General features: G+C 36.3%; 1 protein-coding gene across 8 annotated transcripts in view; it reads right to left on the minus strand.

Moving 5' to 3' along the window:
• The window catches only part of KAT6B (lysine acetyltransferase 6B), a 111,508-nt gene that overhangs the window by 22,432 nt on the left and 61,987 nt on the right, over positions 1-27,089 (minus strand). For 5 of the 8 annotated variants that reach the window (XM_068687764.1, XM_068687761.1, XM_068687759.1 and 2 more), the window contains 9 exons: positions 25,481-25,596; positions 25,247-25,328; positions 24,143-24,275; positions 19,670-20,601; positions 18,621-18,742; positions 16,520-16,635; positions 14,435-14,576; positions 11,211-11,372; positions 8,683-8,776 (listed from right to left, as the gene is read on the minus strand). In XM_068687764.1, coding sequence (XP_068543865.1) covers positions 8,683-8,776; positions 11,211-11,372; positions 14,435-14,576; positions 16,520-16,635; positions 18,621-18,742; positions 19,670-20,601; positions 24,143-24,275; positions 25,247-25,328; positions 25,481-25,596 — 1,899 coding nt within the window. Of the gene's footprint in view, positions 1-8,682; positions 8,777-11,210; positions 11,373-14,434; positions 14,577-16,519; positions 16,636-18,620; positions 18,743-19,669; positions 20,602-24,142; positions 24,276-25,246; positions 25,329-25,480; positions 25,597-27,089 lie in introns of those variants that run through there. The other 3 variants (XM_068687766.1, XM_068687765.1, XM_068687767.1) reach the window with 3 other exon arrangements.

The raw sequence follows: 27,089 nt of genomic DNA on the forward strand, positions 1-27,089 counted from the left end.
TGTTTGCTATACTAGCGCATTCTGTCGAGCAAGACATTAACCAATTAAGATTTGGAACAACAAACCAACAGATTATGAAGGCTGTTAAGGAATCTCATGGTCATACCTAGTTAGCCAGAAGATGCAGAAATCACATGATAAAAAAAACACACATTGTCTACAAAGTACAAAAATCTATTACAGTACACTTCAAAAAGCTAAGTCCAAGACGTGGCAATCTGCTAAATATCTACTGTTACTCAAAACAGCGGTAAGCAAGCAAAAAAGTCATTTCTTTACAAGAAGGCAGAACTGTCTGATAAAAGCGATGGCACTAGCAAAGAAAGACATCTGTTAAGAAAGCCACAAGGTTATTTCATTGAGGCAAGATGTCTTGCTGTGATGCTAGAAGTGCCTCAACAACAGAGCGACAGGCAACACATCATGAACAAATACCTGCTTTGTCCACTGACCTGCTGTAATAGAACTACACTGTGTAGTCAAAAACAGAAATTCTTGATCATTAAGGATGCACTATTTAATTAAATCTGTTTTCAGCCAACAGTCTCAGGCAGATGGCTTCTCCTGTTTACTCATCCCCTAAAAGGACAGCTTTGTCCAACAAACATTTGTTTTCATTGCTACTATGTTTGGCCTTGCCTTTTAGCTGTTTTCAATGCTATCTGAAATAAAGATGCTCTTCAGTAAGAATAGTTTTAACTTTTATATGTGAAGTGACATGCCTGATTTCTTTTGCAGTTCTGATAAATGCAATGTCTTGAAGCTATATAAAAGTGATGCCAAGAAATCCCAAGATTAAGTCAACAAAGCTTGATTCAAAATCCATCTTTATTCCCCCCTCATCTAAATCTCAGCTTGACAGAATGTTCCTTATTAGTTATTTAGGAGAGGCCAAACTCATGCCTTCAGGTCAGCAACATAATCAATTGTCAAGAAAAGAACATAAAATGAGCAGCGGCATTCAGGCTCCCTCGCAAATTCACAGCTCCCAGACTTTCAGCTCCCTCTTGAAGAAAACAGGCAGATAATTCAACCTTTCATTTGGACACAACACATCTGTAAACAAACCAAAAAGAATGACCAAGAGATTGACACAGTGCTCTGTACTGGGGTACACAAGCAAATCAGTCAGGAAGAAAAAGGTAAAAAAAAAAAAAAAAGAATGGCCACCACAGGCACCACAGGTAATAATAGACACAGGTCTGTAATATACAGTTCCTTAAATTAGTGGTGTTGACTTTTTAGGAGTACCTTAAGTATACATTTTTTGCAGTGAAGTTCATTTAAAAAAAATCATATCCTGTTCCTCTCCACCTTCAGCCTCTCATTCTTACCCTATGTTGTTGGCCACACCCTCAACAGCACCAAAACTTTTCTTTCCGGATTGTGATGTGAGAAAGGGAACATGAAGATGCTCCTGATTAAGATGTATGGTCCCACTAAATCCCCTCTATATTCTGTTCACAGAGCATAGCAAAGTAGAACTGTGCACATTTTTTTTTTAGAGGTGTATTTATTCATAGATTGTATTCCTGCTACATTTCGGTATTTGTTATGGCAAACCACAAAACATCTTAATGTCATACTCTGGAAAAGAATACTGAGGGGTGTCTATGGAAGGAGTTCATTGTTCCCTACCCATCCTCAAAAAATCCTGATTTTCTTGAAATATTTTTTACAAATACTACTTTCTGGCCAGTGAACTATTTCCCATAAAAAGGTCAAGAGATTTACACCATCAACTCTATATAAACCACACCAATAAAGTATATCCAACCACTTACAACCCACAGCAGCTTTGACTGAGCTCTAAGCAGCACAGGTATTAGAAGTGGTTCTCAGCAGGTACCAGCACTCAGATGTCATACACATGAACATACCACATCTCACCTCTGGTAATAGATACGCTTCATTACAGAAGCCGTCTTTACTATTCCACCACCACCCACCACCCCCTGCTTTGTTTCCAGAAGTTAATTTATGAATAATTATAGACAACATAAGGTTAGTCACTTCAGGTCCTATGCCTCACTTCCAATTGAACACTGAGTTTTAAATCTGATACCCCCTCAACCTGCTCCTATAAGCTAAGTCTACACGGCTAATTAAAACAAACACCACAGGCTAGGGCTATATAGATGCAGCAAAGATATGTGAATTCATAACTCAAAATAAAACTTTTATTACTTGTGCTTTCCTTTGCCCTTTTAGTGTTCCTGTTAATAGTCCGGTATTGCTTATTGTGTTCAAGTATTCTTAGATACAACATTTCCATATTGTGTTAACTGTGGTCATTTGCCTCATTCTATCTTCCTACTGAAAAATGAAAGCCCTTCAGGAAACAAAGTGTCGCCCTTCCAAAGGCTCCCCCTCTACTGATGCTAACACGTATGGAAAACCTCACTTTTTATAGGCTAGACCAGCTCTTTACCAACCTTGCTAGGAGAAGAAAATTGCACTGAAGACCAGAAGAAAAGAGCATACTCCTCCCAATCTCCTTAAACTCATGTGCTTGAAAACTATCCTAGGTTTCATGCAATGCAGTTTTTAGATAATTTCAAAATTGTCTCAAAACTGCCGGCAATAAGCACCTCAAAGAAGTAAACCCACTGTCTCCTTCATCATTAAGACAGGTTTGCGTTAAGTGTCCATTTTTCTGGGATACCTTTTGTGCTTAAAGTAATTTTCTGGACTGGTTCCACAATGCTCACCACTTCTACATGACTAAGCCCTAAGCAATGAAGGCCTTTCACGCTTCCAGAGATGCAAATCTTCTGAAACAAGTGCATAAACTGAAAAGAATTTAAGAGTGCACTTTAGGAAAGGATCTATGTTCCCCGGGGTCTATCCACTATCTCATCATCATCACTTACTTCTCAGTGAACGTATGTACAGGCTCAGTAAGCGATTTGAGTTTAAACGAACATCTTCAGGGACATCAGTCCTTACTCCCTTTTAGCCCAGAATATTTCACTGATTCAGCATTTACACATGGAAGCCCCCAAACCACTGCAGGAATTCGCAGCAGAGAAGACAGGAGAACTGAGATAAAAAAAACAGGCTGTAATTCCAGATCTGCACTCAAGTTTTTCAAAGCTGTAAATGACAAATGGATACACCACTCTAACAAGTCTCATACGCAGGCCTCTGCTTAGCTACCTCCTACTGAGAAGCACAAAATCCTAATGAACGTTGACACAAACCTAAATGCTTTGAGCAAAAAAGTGGACATCTCTCTCAGTTACCAGTTTATAAACAAGAGTAGTGGTACTGACCTCCTTCATCAATTGCTCTGGTGTTCACTCATGAAAAGCATTTAAGAGTAAAGACATGATTAGTTTCTTTTCATTAACAGACTGTTTTCTCTTGTAGAGCCAAATTTTTCTTCCTGACCTCCTTTGGAAATGTGCCTTCCCTAGCGATATACATTACTGTTCCACAAGTGCTGCTACTGCTGGTACTTTGCTGCTTCTGCAAGTGAGGACTTGAGATTTACTCAGCTATTTGTATGTAACAAAACTAAAAATACTAGATCAAGAAACAGATACCAGATTGAGGGAAACAAGCAAACAAGGACATTAATGGAGCCTTTTTTCTTGTACCAGAACAGAACACCAAGTAATATAAGTTCTGCAGGGTTTTTCTGTTTTTCTTCTCTTCCATTGCAAGGCTTGAATTGGTCTTTCCCTGTCATGGACTCCTAACCTCCCAGAAGGGAACCAGGAGTTAGCTCAAGCTAATGAAAAAATAACTTTATTTAGAGGTATTACAGCTGCATGCAATAAATGGTACAAAAGGTCAAAGAGTCAGCACTGACCTTCCCAAATATACATAAAGAATGAAACAACACACACAAAACAAAGAACATGCATGTAACCCAAGCAGAATCACTACAATATTAAAGCAAGTTTATTCTCTCAAACAAGAAAAATCATTTCATGAAGACAAACCGAATGAAAAGAAGGAATTCTGATAGGGAGGAAGAAACTGCTACAAATCAACTGGACCAGAAACACCCTCAAGATAAATAACAAAAGGCTATCAAGGACTTTGCTCCTGGGCATTGAATCCAACTGTTCCTGTGATGCAAATGAACTGTCAACATGCAAGCCTGCACATTTAGACAAGTTTATCCTAATATTGTTAGGTGCATTTTTTTCTTCCAACTGCTGTTGTATTAAGTGCACTGGGTCCTCCAGCATGAAAACTGCAATCCAGTAAGCAAAAACATGGGACCAGCAAGAGCTGAGTTTAATGAGTAAGCATGCATCCAAAGATTACTTTAAACTTAGGTAAAACATTCATTAAACAAATATGAAATACCACAGTATTGTACTCCAGCAATATTGAATTTTATCTATTAGATACAAAAAATAAAGAAATAGTAAGGTTTTTTGGCACTGCATCTTAACGTATAGAAACAAAAAGTATACAAAGGATTTTAGACTCTTGAGATCTCAAGTCAATTAAGAAAAACTTCTGGCATAGAGAAGTATTAAACAAAAAAAGTATATGCTCAAGTATTAAAAAAAAAAAAAAAGGGACCGCTTGGAAAGGGGCAGCAACTAGACAGCAGTATCAGTACTTGCACTGCCAAAACCACAACGGTAACATAGGCTGAACTCATGTAAGACACACAAAGACTTGCGCAAATACAAGTATATATAATTCTCATGATAGGAGCAATAGCTGTGTTATCGCTTCATGTGGACTCATACACGGATATAAAGTGAAACAAATCCAGATTGGGATCTTATGCATTAAAAGCCTGCTCTTTTATTTTACTGCTCTCCGTTTATTTCTGGATCAAGTTAAACTACAAACTACCTGACTGAAACTTAATTTACAGCAACTACAGAAGATTCATCTATTAATTATTCTCCCTCAGGTACAGTGCTGCGATCATAATTCAGTCAGCCCCACAGAATACAAAAAATAACAAAACTAAAAAAAAAATAAAAATGTTTGGCAACAAATATCCATCCTGTAAAAAAAAAAAAAAAAAAAAAAAAAAAAGGCAGGAAGGTATTAAATAAAACAAGCAAATTAAGACCCCCTCCTTTTCCAGGAAATACTTTCACATATGCAGATACGCTTCCAATAAAAATTACTTTCTTATTTGAATTAATCAGAGTGTTATAAAAGAATATTTAATATAGTATACTCAGTGTAGACAAAATATAGACTTCATGCAGACTATTGTCTTCAAATTAGACATGATTCTAGAGAAATTAAGTAGGTCAAACTAATTTTATCTTACAGTAAAGGGAATTAAACAAGATCACATAATATCAAGTATGCGATGTTATATCAACAGTTTAAAGTATTAAGTATTTAGAATTAAGCTTGTGGGTTTTTTGTTTGTTTGTTTGTTTTAAACCCATTTCTAACAACCCAACAAATTTCTATCACAGTCAAAACAAGTAACTTCCATACAAATTAAAAAATCTTACCAGGCTTTAAAAAACATAGCAGATACACGTGCATATATTGTATTTTTAAAAATAAAATTTCTATTTAAACAACCAATTTAGATACAGAAAACACTACACATTAAATGTTTGCTGAAAACAATCAGGCTAGACAACTCAGACATTTCACAGTATACTTTCATCTCACAAAAGTTCAAGTACTCTTCCTAGAATTTTTTTTTCCCCATGAAATTATAGATTCATGAAGCGATAGACAGAGCTTACAAAAATCTTTATGTTTGTGTCTATGGAGTAAGAAATAGCATTATCAGTTTCTATTTGAATACAAGTAAGTTTAAAAACAATTATCAAAAAAAAAAAAAGTTGAAAATTCAAGGGACAGACAAATGCTTATTTTCTTTTTGCAAAATAATTGATGTTTCCCTTGCAAGTTAGAGGAAGACCATACTGACTCATCTGCAAAGATGAAATTTGTTCAAGAAAAAAGAATGCATCACAATCAGAACAAATACATTTCACTTACCAAAAAAAAAGATAGCTTTGTACCACAAACTACATTTTCACCATACTGCTGACAAAGCAGGAGTTGCATAGCGGCTTAAGGCAGTGTTCTTTACAGCCTTTCCAACTGTCAAATGTCTACATCTATATACAAAGTAATATGAGCAGTTGACTGCTTGCACAAAGTTCTTGAGAGCTTTGCGGCTTGTAGCTATCACTTTCTGAAAAATTACTTGCTCAACAGTAACATTTTTATTATGTTAGACTAAAATTTGTTTTAGGTACTGTTATTAAAACAAGTCAACAAGCTTCAGTGACTGCCTCACAAAAGTCAAAACGCAGAACTCAGACGTGTTACCTGCATGATAAATGAAGACTTAACATTTCGAGCATAAAATTTATCTTCTGATAAGTTTATGAAAATATGACAATCTAAAGTTAAAGATAAAGTTACCGGCAATTTTTTATTTAATTATTTGAAACTTGATCTATGTAAATTTCAAATAATAACTGGGTTTGGCTATATCCCATATTCTCAGGCATGTTAGAACAGTTTTCTCAGAAGACCAGAACTGGGCAGGAAGGGTGAAGCACAAAAAAAAGACAACAGTTAGACATCAGCTACAACAGAAGAGGTGAAAGTAAAATTATTAAAAAAAAAAAAAAAAAGATTTTGGGTGTTTTTTTTGTTTGTTTTTTTTGTTTGTTTGTTTTTGAGATACATTTTGGGTTTATTAATCTGGATGAGGCTATGGCTGCTCTGTTCATTGACATTCAGCCTCAATCCTGCAAAAGGATATAAATGCAACTGAAGAAAACAAGACTTGCTTCCTCTCTACACTTAGGAAAAGACAGCCACTAGCAGCTCTATGACTCAGTTAAGTCAGTTAAGGGAACCTCTTGTCCAGAAAAAAAGAGGGAAGGCACTGTGGAAAAGCACTGAAGGACTGGACTGCATGTTTGCTCAGCCACAGGAGAAGCTAAAACTGGTCTCTGGACTACGTCCAACATGTATTCAGCTGTAGCCTGCAGCTGTGATCTGATCACATTTGCTAAGACGAAAGGCATAAAGACAGCACCAGACAAGGTTCAACCTAATTATACCACTACATAACATTGCAAGACATCACAGAAATCATAACAGCTCAAGTAGCCTGATGTGCTTCCAGATTTTTACAGGCAGGTAAGAGTAACAGAACACACTACCAATTTCTCCAGATTAAGTAGCACGTGGCAGAATAACAGAGCATGGGGATCCACAGTGACGCAGTACGTATGAATCCAAACTTTCTGTGGAATCCACAGGTTTCAGAGCTGTGCCACCAGTTTTGTATGCACAACTCCAGTGCTATGACAATACTCAACCAGAAAGATGTTTGTTAAGAGTGATTTGGACTTTTTTTTTTCTTTTTGTACCGAAGTACAAAACAAAGAAAAGGCCTAGAAGTACTTACCACTTGTGCCCAGTAAGAGTTCCCTATCTCCTTTTGCATGAGGAGATGCTAATCCTCAGGTAAGGACCAATTTCGGCCTCAGTAAAAAGCTTAAATTCACTCTGCAGTTCTAGCATGTGGTATTTCTCACTGCCTTTCCTAAAATGCTGCAGAATGCACACAATGGAACAGCTGTTGTGTTCCACTCCAGTGATGGCTGCATTTCAATGGTAGATTAAGTGGTCCAAGACCAACCTTACCTAACTCACAGGGGTATAGTGAAAACTGTTAAAAAGCCACAGAACGAAGAGAAATACTAAGTATGTTTATTAACCCTAACATAGTCATGCTGGGGAGCACACTTGAAGACTCAGAACTTGAAAATTCTACAGTTACAAGTTATTGTCTTTGTCCTGCTGTTATACTGCAACGTATTTTTATTTGCATTTTATTTTCTTGCACACACCTTCTGGGCAGGAATCCTATTATCTTAACTATCTCTATTGTCATGTAATTCTAAAGCACTTTAAAAATCACAAGTATTAGTGAAAACTATATTTACCATTTCTCTAATCACAGACAATGCACACAAATTCCTTAACATCCTCCCTTTAAATTATAGTAGCAAGTTGGATTCAGTAATTTCAGTAATCTCGGCCATTAAGCCGAGACATTTCCTTGGATAATTTTGTTTGAAGTTTCACTACAGCTTTAAGGTTTGGGGGCTAACAAATCTATATTTAAACAATTGTTCCTAAAGCTTTCAAACAAGTCAAATCAACAGCTCAGCAAAATAAATCAGCAAGAACAACCATGAACACCTACACTTTTCCGTAACAATTTCCACTAAGGTAAAGTCATGCATTTTAAGACAAAAACCAAAATACATTCTATGTGGCAATTCTTCAGCAAAAACAGTTCTTTAGCTAAAGGAAGACGTAAGTTAGAAATATTAGAATGTAGAGAAAGCCTTGGACTAGTATCTTCTTAAGCTTTAATCACAAATAATTGCCTCTTTTTATACTAATGAGCAAGGCAAAATGGAAAGAAATTTAGACAATTCATTCGGGGTAATAGCTTTGTGAGCTAATATTACACTGCTGAGAGATCCATTCTCAATTTCCTGGAGTACAATAACAGAGCAGCAGTAAGTTATTCACTTCAGGGAGCTTTTCTATCCTATGTAAATATAAACAGAAATCCCATCATCTATTGACAAAAAACAAAGCAAGTTAAATAAAGTTTTACATGTTACCATTTTTTACAATAACCATCAGCTCCTTGGATCACAAATGTAAACAAAACACTTCACTTACTGAAATCAATAAGAAACCTTCCAAATCCTTGCCTTTGGTATTGGGGCATGATCATTATGCAGGAGACATTGTACTTCTGCTGGCAAAGCTTTTCCTGAGGGAAGGAGAAACAGATCAAGTATGTCAAAGCAGTGCTGAAGTGGGCAATTGCCTGCACCTGCCACTACTATCCTTTTAAAATATCCCAATAAGGTGAACAGATGCCTGGGGTCAGTACCAAAGTCGAATAATTCAATGTTAATATTTAATTATAAGAAGGAAATATCAATCAAACATACCCTTCAAAATATTTATTTTTACTAGTTAACTACTCAGCACCTTTAAAATTAAATACATTGTCTAAACAGCATAATGAAGGTTAAGCACAATAAAGGAGGAGAACAGGGAAAAGGGAGATATTTTCATGCTTCACTGACCTTTCTCTCAAGGATATAAAAGAGGAAAATAACATCCATACACATGGTGAAGTTGCTTTTTCTGCAATTGCTACACTGACTGCTTGCTGGTTTCCACCTTTGTCTTCTTTGAATGAATATTGGGGGAAACAACCTATATCCACAAAACTAAGTCATGCTAACTCTTTCAAAGCTTCTCACCTGAATCCAAATGAAGGCAGAACGCTCCAAATTCAGAGCTCTTTCAGACAAAGTGAATTCATATGACATAGGCAGTGGATGCAAATATTATACTGACTGTTTAAAACAACAGAAGGAAGAACCTTAACTAGGAAGCTGCTCTAACAATACAGCTTTTAGGCTTTAGTTCCTTTAGAGTTTACTGATAAAAAGGAAGATCCTTAAAGTGTTGTTACCTTTAAAAGATTACAGAGAAAACAAAAAATCCGCACTAGGTAGTTTTGACGAAGACCAAATAAATCAACTAAAGATATCCAGGTCAGCATAACCAACAACAAGTAGGGCCAGCACACTGGCAGTTTAAAATACCACCTATTATTTCAGCTTCCACACATAAGATGACACCAGATCAGTGATGACACCGACAGGACCACAAGCCTGATTTCCAAACATTTCTTCAGACATGAGAATAGATAACCATGTCGTATTTCTGTAGGTTTCTTATTTTCTATGGTATAATGAATCCTGAAGTATTATTTTTTTTCTGCATGGGTTTCCAAACTCTGTTCAGGATCCCAAACTCTCAAGACCACAGCTAGTATGAACTACACATCCTGCCAACATATTTGTACTCAGGCAAGCAAAGCCAGAGCACATCTGCCAGCAAGAACACATATACAAACACACGCTTGGAAAAAAAAGGGTGGGGGGACAGGACGACACAACACAAATTAAGTACTTAAGTGAAATTTGGATATGACTTTAACATTTTTTCTTAAATTATGGTAGTGAAAGCATTTGTGATCATCAAAATGGACAAACAGACTGGGCGAAGCAATAGGGGTAGAGTGAGGAAACAAAATGCATCCTTGCTGAATAGTCATTCAGAAGAAATATCAGGAGAGATTAATCTGGACACCTGCGGTATCTAAACCTATTAGATAAATGCTTGCCAATAATGAGTTGACATGTTTGGATTCCACAAGAACTTCTAGCTAACATAAGATGGAGTAAATTGTGCCTATCAGTCTGTTTTTCAAATCTCAACAAGACCCACATCTCAGAAGACAGAAACCCCAGAGAATGTTGCGCAGCATGCAGGTACTCTGATATAATTTTTAGACTTCTTAAAGTTAGCATTTTCATATAAATGATTTTTTAAATAAAGGAAATTACATACTGAGGGAGGAGGTGATGCTAGAGACCACCAAGTATTGCATTTCTAAGTAACTATATACCAATTGATCAAAATTCTTACAGACAAGTAGACAGCTGAATGCTTTTCTAGTTGCAGGCATATCTGATTATCTTTCACCATTATTTTTGTTAGCATTTGTCATGACAGTCCACAGAAATATTTTTGGTCTACAGCAACAACTACTGTTTTAAAATTCCAAGCAAAGCCACAAGCAACAGACATCTACTCTAAAAGAGACATCCACCATAAAAGTTAGGCTTGTGTTCTTATGCTCTGTGCACTAAGTAACTTCATTAGATTAGACTCTACGCAAGAGAGAAACAAAGATGAAAACAGCCAACTGTTTATATCTAAATAGACAGCTTGAACTGCTTACCAGTGCAGCCATGAAAACACATGGAAATGAACATAATTTCAAATACTTAGCACTTTCAGAAGTTAGACTTAGTATATTATTACAAAACTGATGGGGAGGAAAAAAATTGAATTTTTCAACTGTACAATATAAACCACAACACATTCAACAACAACAACAAAAAGTAACAATGCATATGGCTGATTGCACATACAATTTCTCAACTTGCATCATTTTTTTTTCTCAAAGATAGTAGTAGTAGATTTGGGACAAATATGTACATTCCATTTGAGATCCATAGAGAGAATTATAAGTTTCTGAGCCAAAATCATCTTTGCTGTTGACGCAAAAGATAGTGGGAAAGTATAAATGTTTAAAATATATACATATTATCCTTTACCTTTGAGAAATATCCAACTAAATGGCATCCTTTCTCATCATTTTTTGTAAGGACATAGAAGAGGAATGGTTCAACATCATAATACAAGGTTTTGTGGTCCAGAAAGAGCTTAGCTAACAAACAAAGGTTCTGACAATAAATTTTGCTCACGTTTCCATCAACCTAGAAAGCAAGACAGATGAAGTTACTTCCAAAGCCACCAGTATGTTAGAACAAAACAGCTTCTTGAATCAACCATATCCTAGAAGGAAACATGAAAAAGGTAGCATTACAAAAAAAAAAAGTCAAGAGAAGATGCCCCTGCTTCTTGTTAGATAAGAATTATTGAACTAGTACTAATTACTTTGCATTTGTAAGTATCCTCTGAGGATCTGGTTTTATTAAACAAAGTAACTTTACTTTTTAATTGTTCAAGTAAGACTTACCTCTTTCACTTACTTCTTGAGACAAAATGAACATGACTGGCAGACAGCAAAAATGTGCTATTCAAAGTTACATTAAACTGATTTGCAAGAAGGCTGCGGTGTCGAGCACACACACCAAAAATAAATAAATAAATAAAATCAAAGACAACGAAGCTCATTACATTGAATCTATAAGGTGTAAGTCCAATGAACAGGCTGCTGATTTTGTATCAAACATAGCTATGTTTTGAATAAATTAGACAAGACAAAAATTCTATGCTAGACTAAAACACTACTGAGCAAGAGAAGTAAATTTTCAGGCTAAGTGCTACAATTAGTCTAGGTATGTTATGAGTGTAAAGAGTCAAGCTGTGATGCAGACAGCTACAGAAAAGCCAGACATACATGCAGAATTCCTCGATCAATTAGTCACTCCTTGAAAGGGAGGGTTCAAAGGCAACAGTCTTTTTGAAATAATCTTAATGGAAAGGTTTGCTTGTACTGATGTTCTTTGATAAAGTCATTGTTTATATTTCATTCACAGAGACAGCCAAATGGTATGCACACAGTGCTGAAAAAGAAATCATGTTCTACTTCGTTTCTAGTTAGAATCCTAGTTATAAAACTGAGTAAACTCCCAACCTTTTGGATCTATTTAGGGACTTCAAGGTTACTGCTGTATAATACTTGTGTTATCTGGATTAAAGAAAGAACAATTAATGGACAGCTACGGCTAATAAATGCATTAGAATAAACTTCATATAGCACTTGAGAATGTATCAAGTACACTAAGCTCTCATGCAACTCACTCCATTGTCCATTTTTTTCCTTCTTTTCATGTTTAGTAGCAAGCATGCAAATTAAGGAGAACATCAACCAAGTAAAAATCATCACTGAATAAGCCACAAGTCTGAAAACCCAAATTATGTAAGATATCGTTTTCAGCAAGAACGTCTGTACAGAAATGCAAAAAGACTCCTTAAACGGCAGGCAAACACAGCTTGTTCATCAGCTTCAAACAGAAGTAGAAAGAAAAAGAAAAAAGAAAAAAAAAGACTAAAACTCCAAAAGGAAGCATCTGTCAAACTTCCTTGGCTACAATGTAGTAGTAAACTGTGTCAAAGCCTTCTCTCAAATCTGTCAAAGTCATGCTCTGAGCAGGGGTACATAAATCTTAAATGCCAAAGTCATTTATATTTCTCTAGAAAACAGAGAACACAAAGGAAACCACAAACCCTTTATCCTGCCAAACAGAAAATGGATGCACAAAGTTCATTAAAGTACCTATGAGGAAAGACATGATCTGATGAGTAAGTTTCTACAGTTATCAGAATAATAATAGAAGCTAACCTTTGAAATAAGAACAGCTATTTCAGAAGTCTTAATGTAGGTGCTTATTGAAGTACCTCAGAGAAAGGGGTAAGAGCAGTGGAGAAAAAGTCCGGACATTCCTTTCACATGCATCTTGTTTTCCATGTGTTTTGTGTGTGTGTGTGGTTTCCTCCCCACCCAGAGCTGTATTTTACTTTATTTTTTTAAGAACTTTTTATTCATGTGTTGGCAGTAACTAACAAAAATAAAACAAACTGGAAAGCAGAATTTGCCTATTGCTGTATGCTGCACAAGTCTTAACACCTGCTAAACAGAGAAAAGGTTAATTATTCTAGAATGACAGGACAATTTCTGTTTTTAATAGAAAAAGAATTAAGCCTGTTTACAACTTAAGTCTTTTGCCAGCAAATCTACAGTATTTAGAGAAATTGCTCAAGACAGGAAGGAAACAATCGTGATGCAGATAGCTAATTTTCTTTAATAGCATAAAAACAAATAGGTTAATGAACCAAACTTCAAGATTTTCATTTAAGGACTCCAAAACTGTATCTACGATTGTTTGATCAGACAATGGCAATTATCAGGCACAATAGACATTTATACAATATGTAAACACAAGTTTCAAGTAGAACCTGTAATACCTACAATTAAAAAGAAGTTGGCAACATATTCATCTTACTATTGAAGCTGTTCTGTTGTTGAAAAACAAGTCCTAGTAACCCTGACAGTCTGTTCTCTTAATGTGACTGGTAACAACTCTTGAGAAACAGCCACGTGCAGGTTAATGTGTAGCATGCCTGCAGTTATTAAACGTATGTGACATACAAGATTTCTGCTGTTCAAGATATCCTTAAACTTTCCAATACTCTTAAAGAAGTAGTCCCCCAGGAAAATAATTTAGTTTATAAAAGGCTGTGTACCCACAAGCCCAACTCTGGACTTTCAAAACTGAAGGCCATTTGTTGTGGCCAAAGTTGGAGTGAACCTCCATCATCCAACCAGGACATTTCATGTTCAAACATCCAGAAGGAGGCAAAAGCACTTAATTATCATTTGTATTTCTAGAACAGTGAGTAACAAGCTGCATTGCTTTCTTTTATACCTTGGAAGAACCTACTTGATGCTTCGTAGTGTCTCTACACCCAAAACGTATAAATTGTTAGAAATGAAAGGATGGAAGGCACTTCTTCTGACAAGGAAAAGGCAATCCAGTCAAAGAGCATCCATTGCAGTCCATTCTAAGATGTATGCTATAAAAGCATCTCAAAAGGCTGAGTAATTCATGAATTACAGATAAAGAAAGTAAGAGTCATGACAGAATTTGACACGGTGGAACGGGACAGGGAAGATGGGCTTGTTTTTGCAATGCAGTAAGAATCTCTGAGGAAGTGCTTAAGTATGTTAAAGTCTCCATGCTACTGTTCTACACCTGGTCTGTAATGTCTACCAAACAATTACTTTCAGAAATCTAGACTTGGATACACCTACCTCAAATACTGACAGGTCATTTCTTCTGTAGATTTCATTGGCTGGAGGATGAAACCAGCCACACTTCTTTGAGTGCCTTAACAAAATGTTTTTACTTTTCATGTATTTAAGACAGAATTCACACAGGTAAAGCTTTGGTAGTCTGCAGAAAAAATAGAAAAATATTTCATTTTTTAAAAATATTAAGTTCGGTAAAAATAAAAGTTATCACAAAGTCACATGCTCCTCTTTGCCCAGTTTATTATAAGGTACCCTGAGTAAATGCTGCTTAAGTTTAAAAAACAGACTTAATAATATTAAAGTATCACTACATTACAGGGAATTATTAAGCATATACATTAGCTATTAGAAAAAAAGATAGGAGCTCAATCACAGTGAATCTGATTCAACAGAGTGTGACTGTGGTCAGCTATTTTGTGGTACAACTTTAGGTAAATCCCTGTGATTTGCCCCTTCCCACATTCCAAAGTTTTCGCTGCGGTCTCCATCAAAGCAAGCACACTGGAGTCATACCTCAAATTTCATCTTTTTTCTTCCAATAAAGACAAAGAGGACACACAGCAGAATACAAAGAACTTCCTTCCCTTTAATTTTCTTTACTTTGGATATGGGGAAGATATATAGGAAACAATTATCTTCCTAATACTTCAATGGGAAAGCAATTGTGGTAGGAGTATCATCCCCCACCCTTGCCTACGTTAACTCAACCAGAGAAGCCTGTCTAAACAGACCATATATGTGAAAAGTCTCCCTTCCACCTATGTCCACGAAACAACGCATCCTAGATGATGACTATTCTTCCAAGAAGGATTCAGTTCAGACAAGATACAAGTAACACATATGCCTCACATCAGACAATGCTGACAAGTGTTCTACATACCACAAACTGCTCCTTTCCAATGAGTTTTGTGGCTATTAACCTCAATTTTAAAATTATTGGAGCAGTGGATTATATCACAATGTTTTAGAGCAGAGGAAAAACTATCTGCTGTGAAGATACTGGCATATCCTGGGATCATCATCATGGTTTGCATAATTACAGGATTCTAAAAAAGTTTATCAACAACATAAAAATAGTTTGAAGTGTTCATTCCATGATGTAATCCCACTGCAGTTAGGGCCAAGAACTGCCTCCTACAAATGATATTTCATTGTTGTCTTGTACTAACAATTATTCATTATCATGCCTGTATGTGGAATTAATTTGCTTGATGTAACAAATCTCTCTCTCATAATATGATATAAATTGAGGGATTAAAAGAGTAACTGATAAAGATTAACACTATAAAGGCATTGGTAATAACAGGAAACATGCTGTTTACACTTTTTTTTTAGCCCTTGTTTTTTGTATTATCAATTGACAACACGTCCCTCATTCCCACTATGCCACGATGCTAACACCTAGGAATGAGAGCGAAGGAGAGAAAAGGAAGCTTACATTAATGCCATGCAAAGGCTTTTTGAAACAGACCATGTAACTCAGTTGCCTGCTGGAGTAGATGTCTTGAAGAACATATAGTTCTGCAAATTTCCATGTGTACCACATATCCAACAGATTCATGAAATATGCTTTTTCAGTACATGCCAAAATCAGCAGGATCTACTGAGCACACATACTAGTTCATGCTCTCTGCCTGACTGAGGTGTCCCAGCACAGGCAGCCAGAAATGGGACACTGTTGCCACACTTGGCTCACTTTGACTTTATTTATCTAATATATGCAGATTTCTTGGTCCTTAAAAAAGAAGAAAGTTAACTTCTGGATGACAAACAAGATTAACTGCTCTAAATGGCCACAAGTTAGGCATTCCTGGTTTGAAGTTGTTAAAAAGAAAATACTAATACATGCTACAAAGTTAATGTTTTTGCAGAACTGGAAAAAATGGCATTTTTAATGCATCTTTGATTAGAACTAGTAGAAAAAGAAAGACAACTCCTTGATCTCCCTTATAATTACAAAAGCATATCTGCTCTTCAAGTTACATGAGTAAGTTACAAACAATTCAGAAAAGTAAGGAAGTAAACCACAACTATTACATTAGAAAAAAATCAAAACAATATATGTTGATTTTGATGACTTGTTACCTTGCATATTCCTGTGGGTAAGGTGAAGAGTACCAGGTCTGTATCTCATATTTTCCAAACTCAATCACTGAGGGGTATCGCCCACTTGTTTCACCAGTGTTTTTACACCCAATTTTCTGTCAGGTACAACAAAAGCACAATACTAGTTATAAAAAAAAGTTAAAAACAAACAAACAAACAAACAACAACAATAACAAAAACTTATCTTTGTATCAATTTCACCCAGTGAAAGTGTGACAAACCTACAGTATTCAAATGTTGCTTAAATTCTTCCAGCCCAGGCAGAGAACAGAGTTTGCAAAAAGCTAGATATAAAAAGGGAACATTCCTTTCAAGGTGCCAAACAAACCCACAATCATGAAGTGAGGTCAGTAGTGCTTACAAATAAGCACATAGAAATAGATGATGAATGGCCCAGCTAAAGAAAAGGCACAACTGCCTGAATCCTTTTCTGCAGGATCTAGTGGAAGGACTTTCTGCAGTCCTGGTTCAACCCCTAAGCCATTATCTTGTCAAAACAAGGAAAGAGGAGGGATCAGCAGAACCTTTCTGGAGGTCCATAGGATTTGACCTCATAACTGTCCCCAGTATACTAAAATATGCTGTTCTCAGCTAACATACTGAGATTGAACTGATCAGAAAATGACTGCTAGACTAAATACAAAAACAAAATAAAAATGGAAAAATAAGTAATTTAATTGCCCCCAATTTCAGCAATCTTGTCTCGTAACATTTTTGGACTGCATGTGAAAGAAATAAATGAGGAGGACATGGAAACCGTTTCCATGAGCAAATGGAAACACAAACTAATCATGAAGTTGATTCTTTAAACTTCATTTGAATTTGTTGGTTAACACACTCTGAATTCAGACTGTGATAAGGATGTCACATTGACCTATGGCAAGTAACATCGGTTCTTTTACTTTTAATATGAAAAACAAATTAAGTGACTTGCATTGCTAGAAAAAGCACTAGACATGATGGTTTACTATGCAATTTTATAAAAAGCAGCAGTTGAAGCATTACACGCACCTCCCTTCTGACCCAGGTTCTCAAAGACACTGGTTGCTTGAAGGGCAAAATCTCCTCATGATTGACTTGTGAAGAGCTTCTTGCAACATAGAAGCCTACTAGGCTTGCTCATTTCATTGACAAAGAAATTTAAAAGCCTCTTTTGCAAAAGGAAGATTCAGCTGCCATATCCAGCTTCCTTGGTAAAGAAAACCAGCTCAGTCTCAGCAAGCTTTAGATTACCAGTACGTACCTTAAAGAAGAGCATTAACACTAGCTGGTATAAACAGTTTTAGTCAGATTTAACTCAAGCATTTTTACTACTAGAAGTCATCTATATTCAAACTCAAAGTGTGTTAAATAGTGGGGCAAAATAAAGTCATGAGCTCACTAAATCCCCTTGCCTTCTATCAAGCAGTATTTGTTGGGAGGGGCTTAAGTTTTCATAGTGGCTGCTTTCTCTGCACAGGACATCAAAGCACATTCTCACAGACCATCATCCTCTCAGTCACGACCATTATTTCAGCTGTGCTTAATGTCTATGTTTAATCAATGGTAGTCTTGTGTCCCAAATGCTCAAGGATATCTTTCAAAATCTATCTGAAGTCTCACTTACCTGACCCATTCCATGCCCTTGTCTCTAATCTAGGAGACTTTAACTGCATATACACTATCTCCCAAATTATATTTACAATAAGCATGACGCAGTAAGTCAAAAGGATTTTATTAAAAATGAGAGAATATGAGAATGAAAGTAGTTTTAATTTACATATGTAACTGCATTTTATGAGGGAGTGCAGTGATATAACAAGGGGTAATGGCTTTAAGCTAAAAAATTGTAGGTTTAGGCTAGATATAAGGAACAAATTCTTTACTATGAGGGTGGTGAGGTACTGGAACGTGTTGCCTAGAGCAGCTGAGAATGTCCCATCCCTGGAAGTGTTCAACACCCAGCTGGATGGGGCTTTAAGCAACCTGGTCTGCTGGAAGGTGTCCCTGCCCTTGGCAGGGGGTTGAAACTAGATGATCTTTAAGGCCCCTTCCAACCCAAACCATTCTGATTCTGTAACTTCATTCAACATAGTCTTACCTCCAAGGAAAGCTCCCGAGCCTGTTTAAATACTTCCAAATCCTCCTGCGTAACTGTGTCCTTGCTTCCCACCAGAAATACATCTGTATTTTCTTGTTTGATGCTTAGTTTGATTTCAGTATCTGTTATTTAAAACCAGCAAAAAGTTTATTCACAGACATGAAGATTACACATGCCTTACCAAAGTGTTGCTCCTAAATAGGATTGTAGCAGTTATAGCTGTTATGATTTCCCGTTTTGACTAAATTTGGGATTATAAATAACAGAAATCAATCTTTCCTCTCTTCTGGTTCTGTAGTATGCAGTTGCGTAAGCAATTTTTGCTACTTGCTTGTCTTTCTGTCTAAGGCTTTACAGTCTGGTTCTACTAAATTAGTTTTGAACCTCATAAAAGGGAATATATTCTCTCATTAAAACTATGCCACTTGGTAAATTTTGGGATATTCTACAAGGATATTCTATTTGAATAATAAAAATTAGAGAAAAACTTTCCCTTAAAAGTTGGAGACCAATGCTAAGCTAAGTGTACATTCAAACGTCACCAGTATATTTTTTTCTTAAATAAAAGTAATTATTAAAAAGGTGGTTTACAGCAGTACAGATCAAGTGTTGTGGAGACTGTAGCAGGATGGAATTGTTCATGAAAAAGCAATGGAGCAGAGGGAAATGAATTGAAATGCCCACCATTATAAGCACTGACAGCACACAATCATAATGACAGCACTACTGCCAGAGAAAGGGCAGGGGAAGAACAAGGAAGTAGCATGAAGTGGCTATTCATGCGGTACTAAACAGCCATAAGCAACATCATGAAGGCATTTGGGGCTCCTAATGTCACTACAGATGCAAAAAATAATAAAAAGGTGGTGTGGTATTAGTCAGAAATAACATTTTGGAGGTTTAGTCAGCATTAGATAAAAGGTCAGCTTTGTCGCTTTTGTATGAAAGTGAAGTAAGAATAAGAGAAATAGCTAAGACCTATGTGACAAAATAAGAATTTTGGTTTTGGACGGGACGCAGGTTTGGTTGGCGCTTTGACCTTTGCTTACCATCATCCTGATCAGGTTTAATTCTTCCGTCTGCCAAGCTCCCCTTCCCTGGTGAGGGGGTCCCCATCTGAGGGGTCACTTTATACTTTAATCTGCCTAGAATCCTGTGCTTTTTAAGGAAAGTTGTTCTCTTGAGGTGAGCAATTGCTTTAAAAGCATGTCCTCTAGACACACCCCATCCAGAGGTACAGGCACGAGAAATAAACCTACTCCTAACCTCTTTCTTTCCATAGAAATGGCTATTAGATTTTGAAGTAGAAGATAATTCTGGTTTACGACGCATACGCTTGGGCGGTGCATAGCTTGGGTGTCCCTTTTTTCGAGACTGTCCCTGAGCAGTATAGATATGAGAGAGTCCATCAAAGAGTCCCTTTAGCTGACTATTACTAGGAAGACTACTAAAGGAGGGTGCGCTTGACTGACTGGAAGAACTCTGGGGAGAGTTAGAAGAAGTAGAAGTGCTGGATTTTTGTGAACTGGGGCTCTGACCAGAGATGGGGGTTGGGGGTAGAAGTGAAGAAGGTGGAGGTTTTAGCTTTTGTGTGGTACCTGTAGCCAACACAAGAGAAGTGCATGACTGTTTCTGAGAGACCTTTTTCCTTGGACGATAGTGCTTTGAAAAGTCTATTATTTCACCTCGTGATCTGCGACCATCAGGTGATGGTGTAAAAAACTTAGTAAGGCCATCAATAAGCCCTTTGGTTTTCTTGTTAACTTTAAGTGTAGAGGCAGATATGTAGGTGGAGGTGGTGGTGATTTTGGTGGTGGCACCAGGCCGAGTGGGGTCTGTAACAGGCAATCTGCTGCTTGAATCCTTCACAGATGCAGCATGACCAGATGAAGGTGTGGTACAGACTTTAGTCTTTTGACCCCTACCAGGTGACCCCCTTCCTGTGAATGCATTCACGGATCCTTCATCACTGGTTACAGACCTATGCAAAAATTTGGAAAACAAAAATCAGCGTTAAAAAGACACAGCTACTGCCAAATAGCACTATACTTTATACAAATTACTTATGCCACTGTACTTAATCTTAAAAAAAAAACTAAGGACATATGCATTTTTAAAGTAATTCATGCTATGATGCAACATCCAACTTTTTCTCTCCCCTCCCCACCGCATTTCTTTTTTTCTCTGTTTAAATAAGGTAGTCCACTGTACATATGAACAGATGCTGTTCAGATAGCAAGATCTTCCAAGTATACAACCTCTCCATCTACTTTCAGGCATGTTAGAAAAGTGCATCTTTGGAGAAAAATATTAATGCACTGTGCTTGAGCATGGTAATGGCTTCATCACAATAGAATTTATTGTATAAACAAAGAAGATGCTCATATGCAATGTAAATAAGTTAATGCATATCAAAACATTTACTTAAACTGTAGAGAAAGTCTATTAGTTAGCAATACAGTCGATTTTCAACAAACTGCTCTTTTTATCCACACTCATTTGATAACATATGTCAACAACAGCAATAAAAATTACCACCTAAGACATAAAAGAAAATTGAGTTCATTTATGGAGAGCATTACAACAAACTTAAACAAATGGCCTCTTTTTTTTTTCCTAGATATTTGAACAACAGGAACAAAAAATCACCATAAAGAAGAAAGATCAAAACCACAAGAACAAGCAATGTTTATAGAAAAACCACAAACCAGTCAAGCCTAACATGGAAAATGTTAAGAAAGAAGAGTGGTAACTGCTACTTGAATGCTAGGAAGAAAGAGGGCATGGTGAAAGGCCAACACTTGTCACAGCAGAAGTACAGGTTCAGCTGGTTGCTAATGACTAAAGAGATGCACAACACTGAAGGGCAAGCTGGAGAATAAGTGAGTATATAGAAACTGAATGTTTAAAATTATTTGGAGTAAGAGAAATAAATATCAGGAGGCATGATCAAATGAAAAATCCAAACAGAGCTATATAGTTGCATCAAATGCTTCCATTCCCCCTTTCCATCCTGCTCTTTGAAGTCAGCTCATTTATTTTGCAGTGAAAAGTTCTCTTTCACAGATTTTGCCTTCTTAATTGAGATGCTGAAATAATTAATTCCAACAGGTTACTTCTAATTAGAGATCAAAGAGCCTGGGGCTACCATCTGGTATGCTGAACTCCAACGGCCCACCAGTTTAAGAACTGGCCCTTTTCTACTCACACATCCTTACATTTGGGTAGCTCTTAAGAGGCAACAAAACCAAAAACTTAAGTCTTTCAAATCCTTTGCTGCCATAAGCTTGTGTCCATAACAAGACCTACTCTCACTACCAGATGTACTGGCCTTTGGCACTAGTGGTGACTAACGCACCTGTTTTTAGTTAATCCTACATAGTAATTTGCCTGTATAGTATAATTGCGAAGGATATCCTACAGACAATCAATAGGCAGATGGTTATTCTAGGATAACCCGACAGATTCTTTGTGCTACACAAAAAGAATCAAGTGGCATTAGCCAATCTTGCTGTATTTCATGTGACCGCTCACATTTATGTACAACACTGCTGTCTTCTGTACATTACCATCACTTAAGTAGGATTCTATGAGGACACATCTCTGCTCTTACCCCATCTCCTAACTATTGTTTTTCCAAAACAAAATTACTTCATGTAGATTAGACATGGTAGTAGTAGAAGTGTGCCCATAGTAATGCAAGTATTTTTACAAAGAAAAAAACTTCCCTAAGTACTAAACTAACATGCTCATGTGGTTCATTTGCTACAAAGAAAAGAAAATCTTTATATTCATAATCATAATCCAACATTACAGGGACTTTAACATCCTTTAACACAGCATTCACGTTAAAAGCCATAGCTCAGAATTTCATCATCAAAAGCTAACAGTAAAACCCCCACAAGCTTTCCAACTTTTCCTTTACATGTATATGGAATGAGGGGAAGCAGAAATACTGTATCAGACAAACATTCCTGCTAAACCCACTGTGGAATGCATAAATCAAGGACAAGTTTTTAGAATTTTCAAAGGGGTAAACACAAAGGTGTAGCGATAAACAGAGGGAGATGCACACACAAGGAAACACAGCCATTTCACCATGTAAAAACACTGAAAGGTGTATGGCTATTTCAATGACTTTTAAATACTTATTTAGTTGAGAGAAGGGAGAAATAAAAGTTTTTCATGCATTCTTCCTTTATGAGCATGTTCTTATGATCCATTACAACTACATTTTTGACTTCGATATAGTACCATGCTTCCTCCTAGGGTTCCTACCCAGAACTTTTGAACATGGACCTCAAGGAAAGATGAGATCCTGACATAAAGAGAATAAATATATAGATAGCAAGCTGCACTACCAAGTACATCAACATGACTATTATGCTGTACTTGAGTACTGCCAGTATTTACTTTTTTTTTTTTTTTTTTTTTTTTTTTAATATATGTATGTGTTTCCCCTTTTACACGTTGACTCCACAAGTTCTTATTCTGCAAAATGCAAGGTTTTACAGCAGCTAACACACAACTCTGAAGTATACCAGGCAGGTTTAGACTGTAGAGAAAAATGGTTGGGTAACAGCCACATGACAAAACGAGTAGTAGACAGAGGCAGAAAACCTTTCAGCTGCTGAGTTGAAACAGCCAAACAAACTTAAATAGGAAGAGAAGGAAGGCACATGTGGACAGAAACATGAAATGGAGGGCAACATGCTACTGAAGTTAACACAGAATCTGTTCTTGTTTAAGACTGAGTGTAAAGACAACTCAGCATTTTAAACTGCTTTTTTTTTTTTAAAAAAAAGCCCTCCAACCATGCCTTAAGATGCCCAATTACAGTGTTCCCTGGAAGGACAGATGCCAAAAGAATTACAGCATTCTCTTGTATTAGATGAACACATTCCTAATAAGTAAAACAAATTGCAGCCTCTTTGCCAAGTAACCAGTGGCAGCTTAACAACATAATTCAAACACTTTTTTTTTTTCTAGAGTACCACTGAAAACAGAACTTCTATAGTATTTACATGTTGTGCTCTTTGGAATGGGTTTTATGAACTGATACAAATAAAGTAATTTTTATACTACATTTGAACAGGCCTTTGAACAGAACAGTTGCCTGAAATTATTTATAAGTAAATTCATTATTTATTATTGATTTAATATGGTCTCTGTATGTATATCAATTATTTTAAGTTACATATTAAGATAGATGTGTCATGTATTACTGTACAGACTTTTATTTCTATTTGGTATAGGTGCAACTTGTATTAAAAAAAAATTGGGACCTAGAAAAGTAACTTACAGGAAGTTTTTTCTACCAGGTTTTGACAAGATGTGAAAATTAACCATTATAAATAAGAAGTCATTATCCATTGGACTAGAAGGTCTGTACTAGAAGATTCATAACTTACTTTCCCCAATTTGAAACATAGTTAAAAACTGGTTGAAACTTATTTCTCTAGTACAGTAAAATAAATAAATAAATAAATAGATAAATAAATAAATAAATAAGAGAAACCTACAACATTCGTTGCTTTAGTTTATTTTTCGGTCGTCCGATAGGTTTTGCATATCGTCGCCTTATTTGGGCAGCTTTCTCATGAAGTAGCTTTCTCCCTTTCTTCTTTGGTCTACAGACCTGGCAAATCCACATCCCTACATAAAGGAAAAAAAGTTTAATTGTACACAACATATTTAATCTGTCTCGCAGGTGCCTACCAAGATATATGCCATGTATGTAAAGTTTTCTCATAAACAAGACAGGTGGAAGGGGAAGTAGACAAAGAAAAGCGATCCCCTTCTACCTATACCTCAAAATTTTTGACAGCAAAGTGCTCAAGGAAAGGGGGAAAAAGAAGTTGCAAAAGAGATCACAAAAGATGGTGAGCAAATGGGTTCTTAAAAGAAAGTCTGTAATAACTTGCTCTTCCTTACACTACAGATACATATTTCTTTTGAAAAAATTAAGTTGGGAAAAAATTACATGTGAATTACACAGCTAACTAGTCTAGAGCATGCTGAAGAAAACATCAGATCACAACGAAGTATGTTTGGTTTAACACACAAATTGAATTTGTTATCCTTTTAACAGTAGATAACCTGAACACTTTTTGTTTGTTTGCGTTTTTTTGTTTTTTTTTTTTTTTCTTTTATAAATAACACTAGAAGATTTAAAGAAAAAAAGCTGGAAAATCTGCAGTGTAATTTTAAGATTAAATAAGGAACGCCATAAAGATGTGAGACTAGAAATGATAGGTGCTATATATCAGAGATCTAGAGAATCTGAAGGACACAGGTGTTTTAAGTTACCCTTACATGAGGCAGCTGTCTTTTTCACCTGCTTTAAGGATTTCTACATCAATATATACACTCCAAACATTTTAAACAGCCTTTGCAAAACTTCACTCTCGATAATAGGCCAAGAACTCAATTCATGGTGAATTCACCTGGTCAACTGACCTTTACAGTTTCAGAGAGGAAAAAAAAAAAAACTCAAAAAATAAAATTCTGGCTTTTACAAGATTGAAACTATATTGTTCACCAATGCAAAAGTAATTAGCATCATTAAGAGCTTTTGGTCACTTAATATGAGAAAAGACTGTGAACGAAAGTATTTTCATTATCACCTTTTGGCATTCGGGAAAGTGGTGGGTCACAGCACTCCATGTGGAACCCTCTATCACAGGAGTCGCAAAAAAGCATGTTATCCTGAAGGGGAGTGGGGGAAGGAAGAGGAAGAGGAAAAAAAGACTTAATACAGCATTGCTAGAGGTTGCACAACAGTGATTTGTATTTGCATATGTGCTAAGTATAGAGCTATGATAAACAAAAGTCAGGTAACACTGAACAGTCTAACTTACTGCATTTTTGCCTTGGATCCTACATGCACTGCATGTCTTGCATTCAATACACTGCCATCTTAAGGCCTTCACATTTGTTGTTAACTCAGGACAGAATTTCAAACATGATGGATGTCCTAAAAAAATAAAATAAACCACAACATATTTAAAGCTTGAGATTTAAGAAATACTGATGCTTATGTTCAACAGAATGTAGCCAGCACCACCAGAGCCTTGTAAGCACCAGCGGTTTTTAGAATTTTGCAATACATCATTTAACTCACTTCTTACAAAGAAGATATGGCAAAACTGCCATAAAACTCATTTATAAAGAGAAACAGAAAGCCGACAACTGACACCTGTGAAAAGTCTTCACAAACATCTGAAATATAATCTTTTCTTTCACTAGTTATACATGCGATGGAAATAACCAAATGCCATTGGTCTTGAAAAAAGCATTTCTACATACTTGAACCCACTCCTTTTATAGCAGCGCAACAAACAGATTAAATCCTTATACAAGACTGAATTAGTATCTTTTTCAAAATGTTCTAACTACCTACCAGAGAAACTTAATGGTTGAGCTATATGCATTTTTCTTTCCAACTTATTACTAAGTTATATACGAAGAACAATTTCAGAGCAGTTAGAAGAAAAAAATGGAGTGGACAAGTGACACACAAAAAGTTTACTACTGTGGAAGGTTTAAAGTGAGGGACCAGATGAAGTAGTGAGAAAAGAGTAGCTGAACTTCACTTTCCCATGAAATTGCATTTTATTCCCTAGTGGGATCATCATCTTTTTCATGGCAGCCTGGAAGCTCTTCCAATTAATACAAGGTATCAGAAAACTGAACACATACAACACCTTAGGCAATACTGGCAGTGACTTCTCTTGTCTTCAACCATCTCAAAGGAGTGTAAACCCTTAATCCATAGAAGATAAAAGCACTGTTAAACAGGAAGGAACAAACCTTCCCAAGGAAGCACTTAAATTTAGAGATCATCAAGGACATCAAGTTGTAAGGGAGGTAAGAATCCCTGATGCCATGCTGTACCGATGTCATGAGAATGCATGATGCTTTCTTCTCATTGCCAGAGGCTGGTAAGTACATTCTTCCAGGTAATGGTGATTCAGATTTTGTCCATCTGTTGTTTCTCTCTCAGTCTAAACCACCACAGCTAAATCACCACAAACAAGGATATCGGCTAATCCCTAAGCATTTGCTATTTTAATCTTCTAATAGACTGAGTCAAGAATGACAAAGATGAATGAAGGAATGCAAAAACCACTCCAAAATCTGAAATCTGTACTGATTGTTTCCTCTTACAGCACACACCCAAGATTTAATCAATGCACTTCTTGTTAAAAAAGCAATTTAAACAGGGTAAAAATACCATTTTATAAAATGAGAAATATAATCTGTAAGTGAAAAACATTCAGGAATAAATTCCACAAATCCTTTTAAAAACAGAAATATAAGAAAATGTTGCCATTTGACACTTACCATACAGTTTAACAGAAATTAACAATCTGTGTTTATGACTGATTGCACATCTAAAGTAACTATTTCTCTTGTAAGTTACAAATGCACCATGGAACTGCATAGTGCAGTTCAGTGTCACTCTGT

The sequence above is a fragment of the Anas acuta genome, chromosome 7, assembly GCF_963932015.1.
Source record: "Anas acuta chromosome 7, bAnaAcu1.1, whole genome shotgun sequence".
NCBI classification, from domain to species: domain Eukaryota; kingdom Metazoa; phylum Chordata; class Aves; order Anseriformes; family Anatidae; genus Anas; species Anas acuta.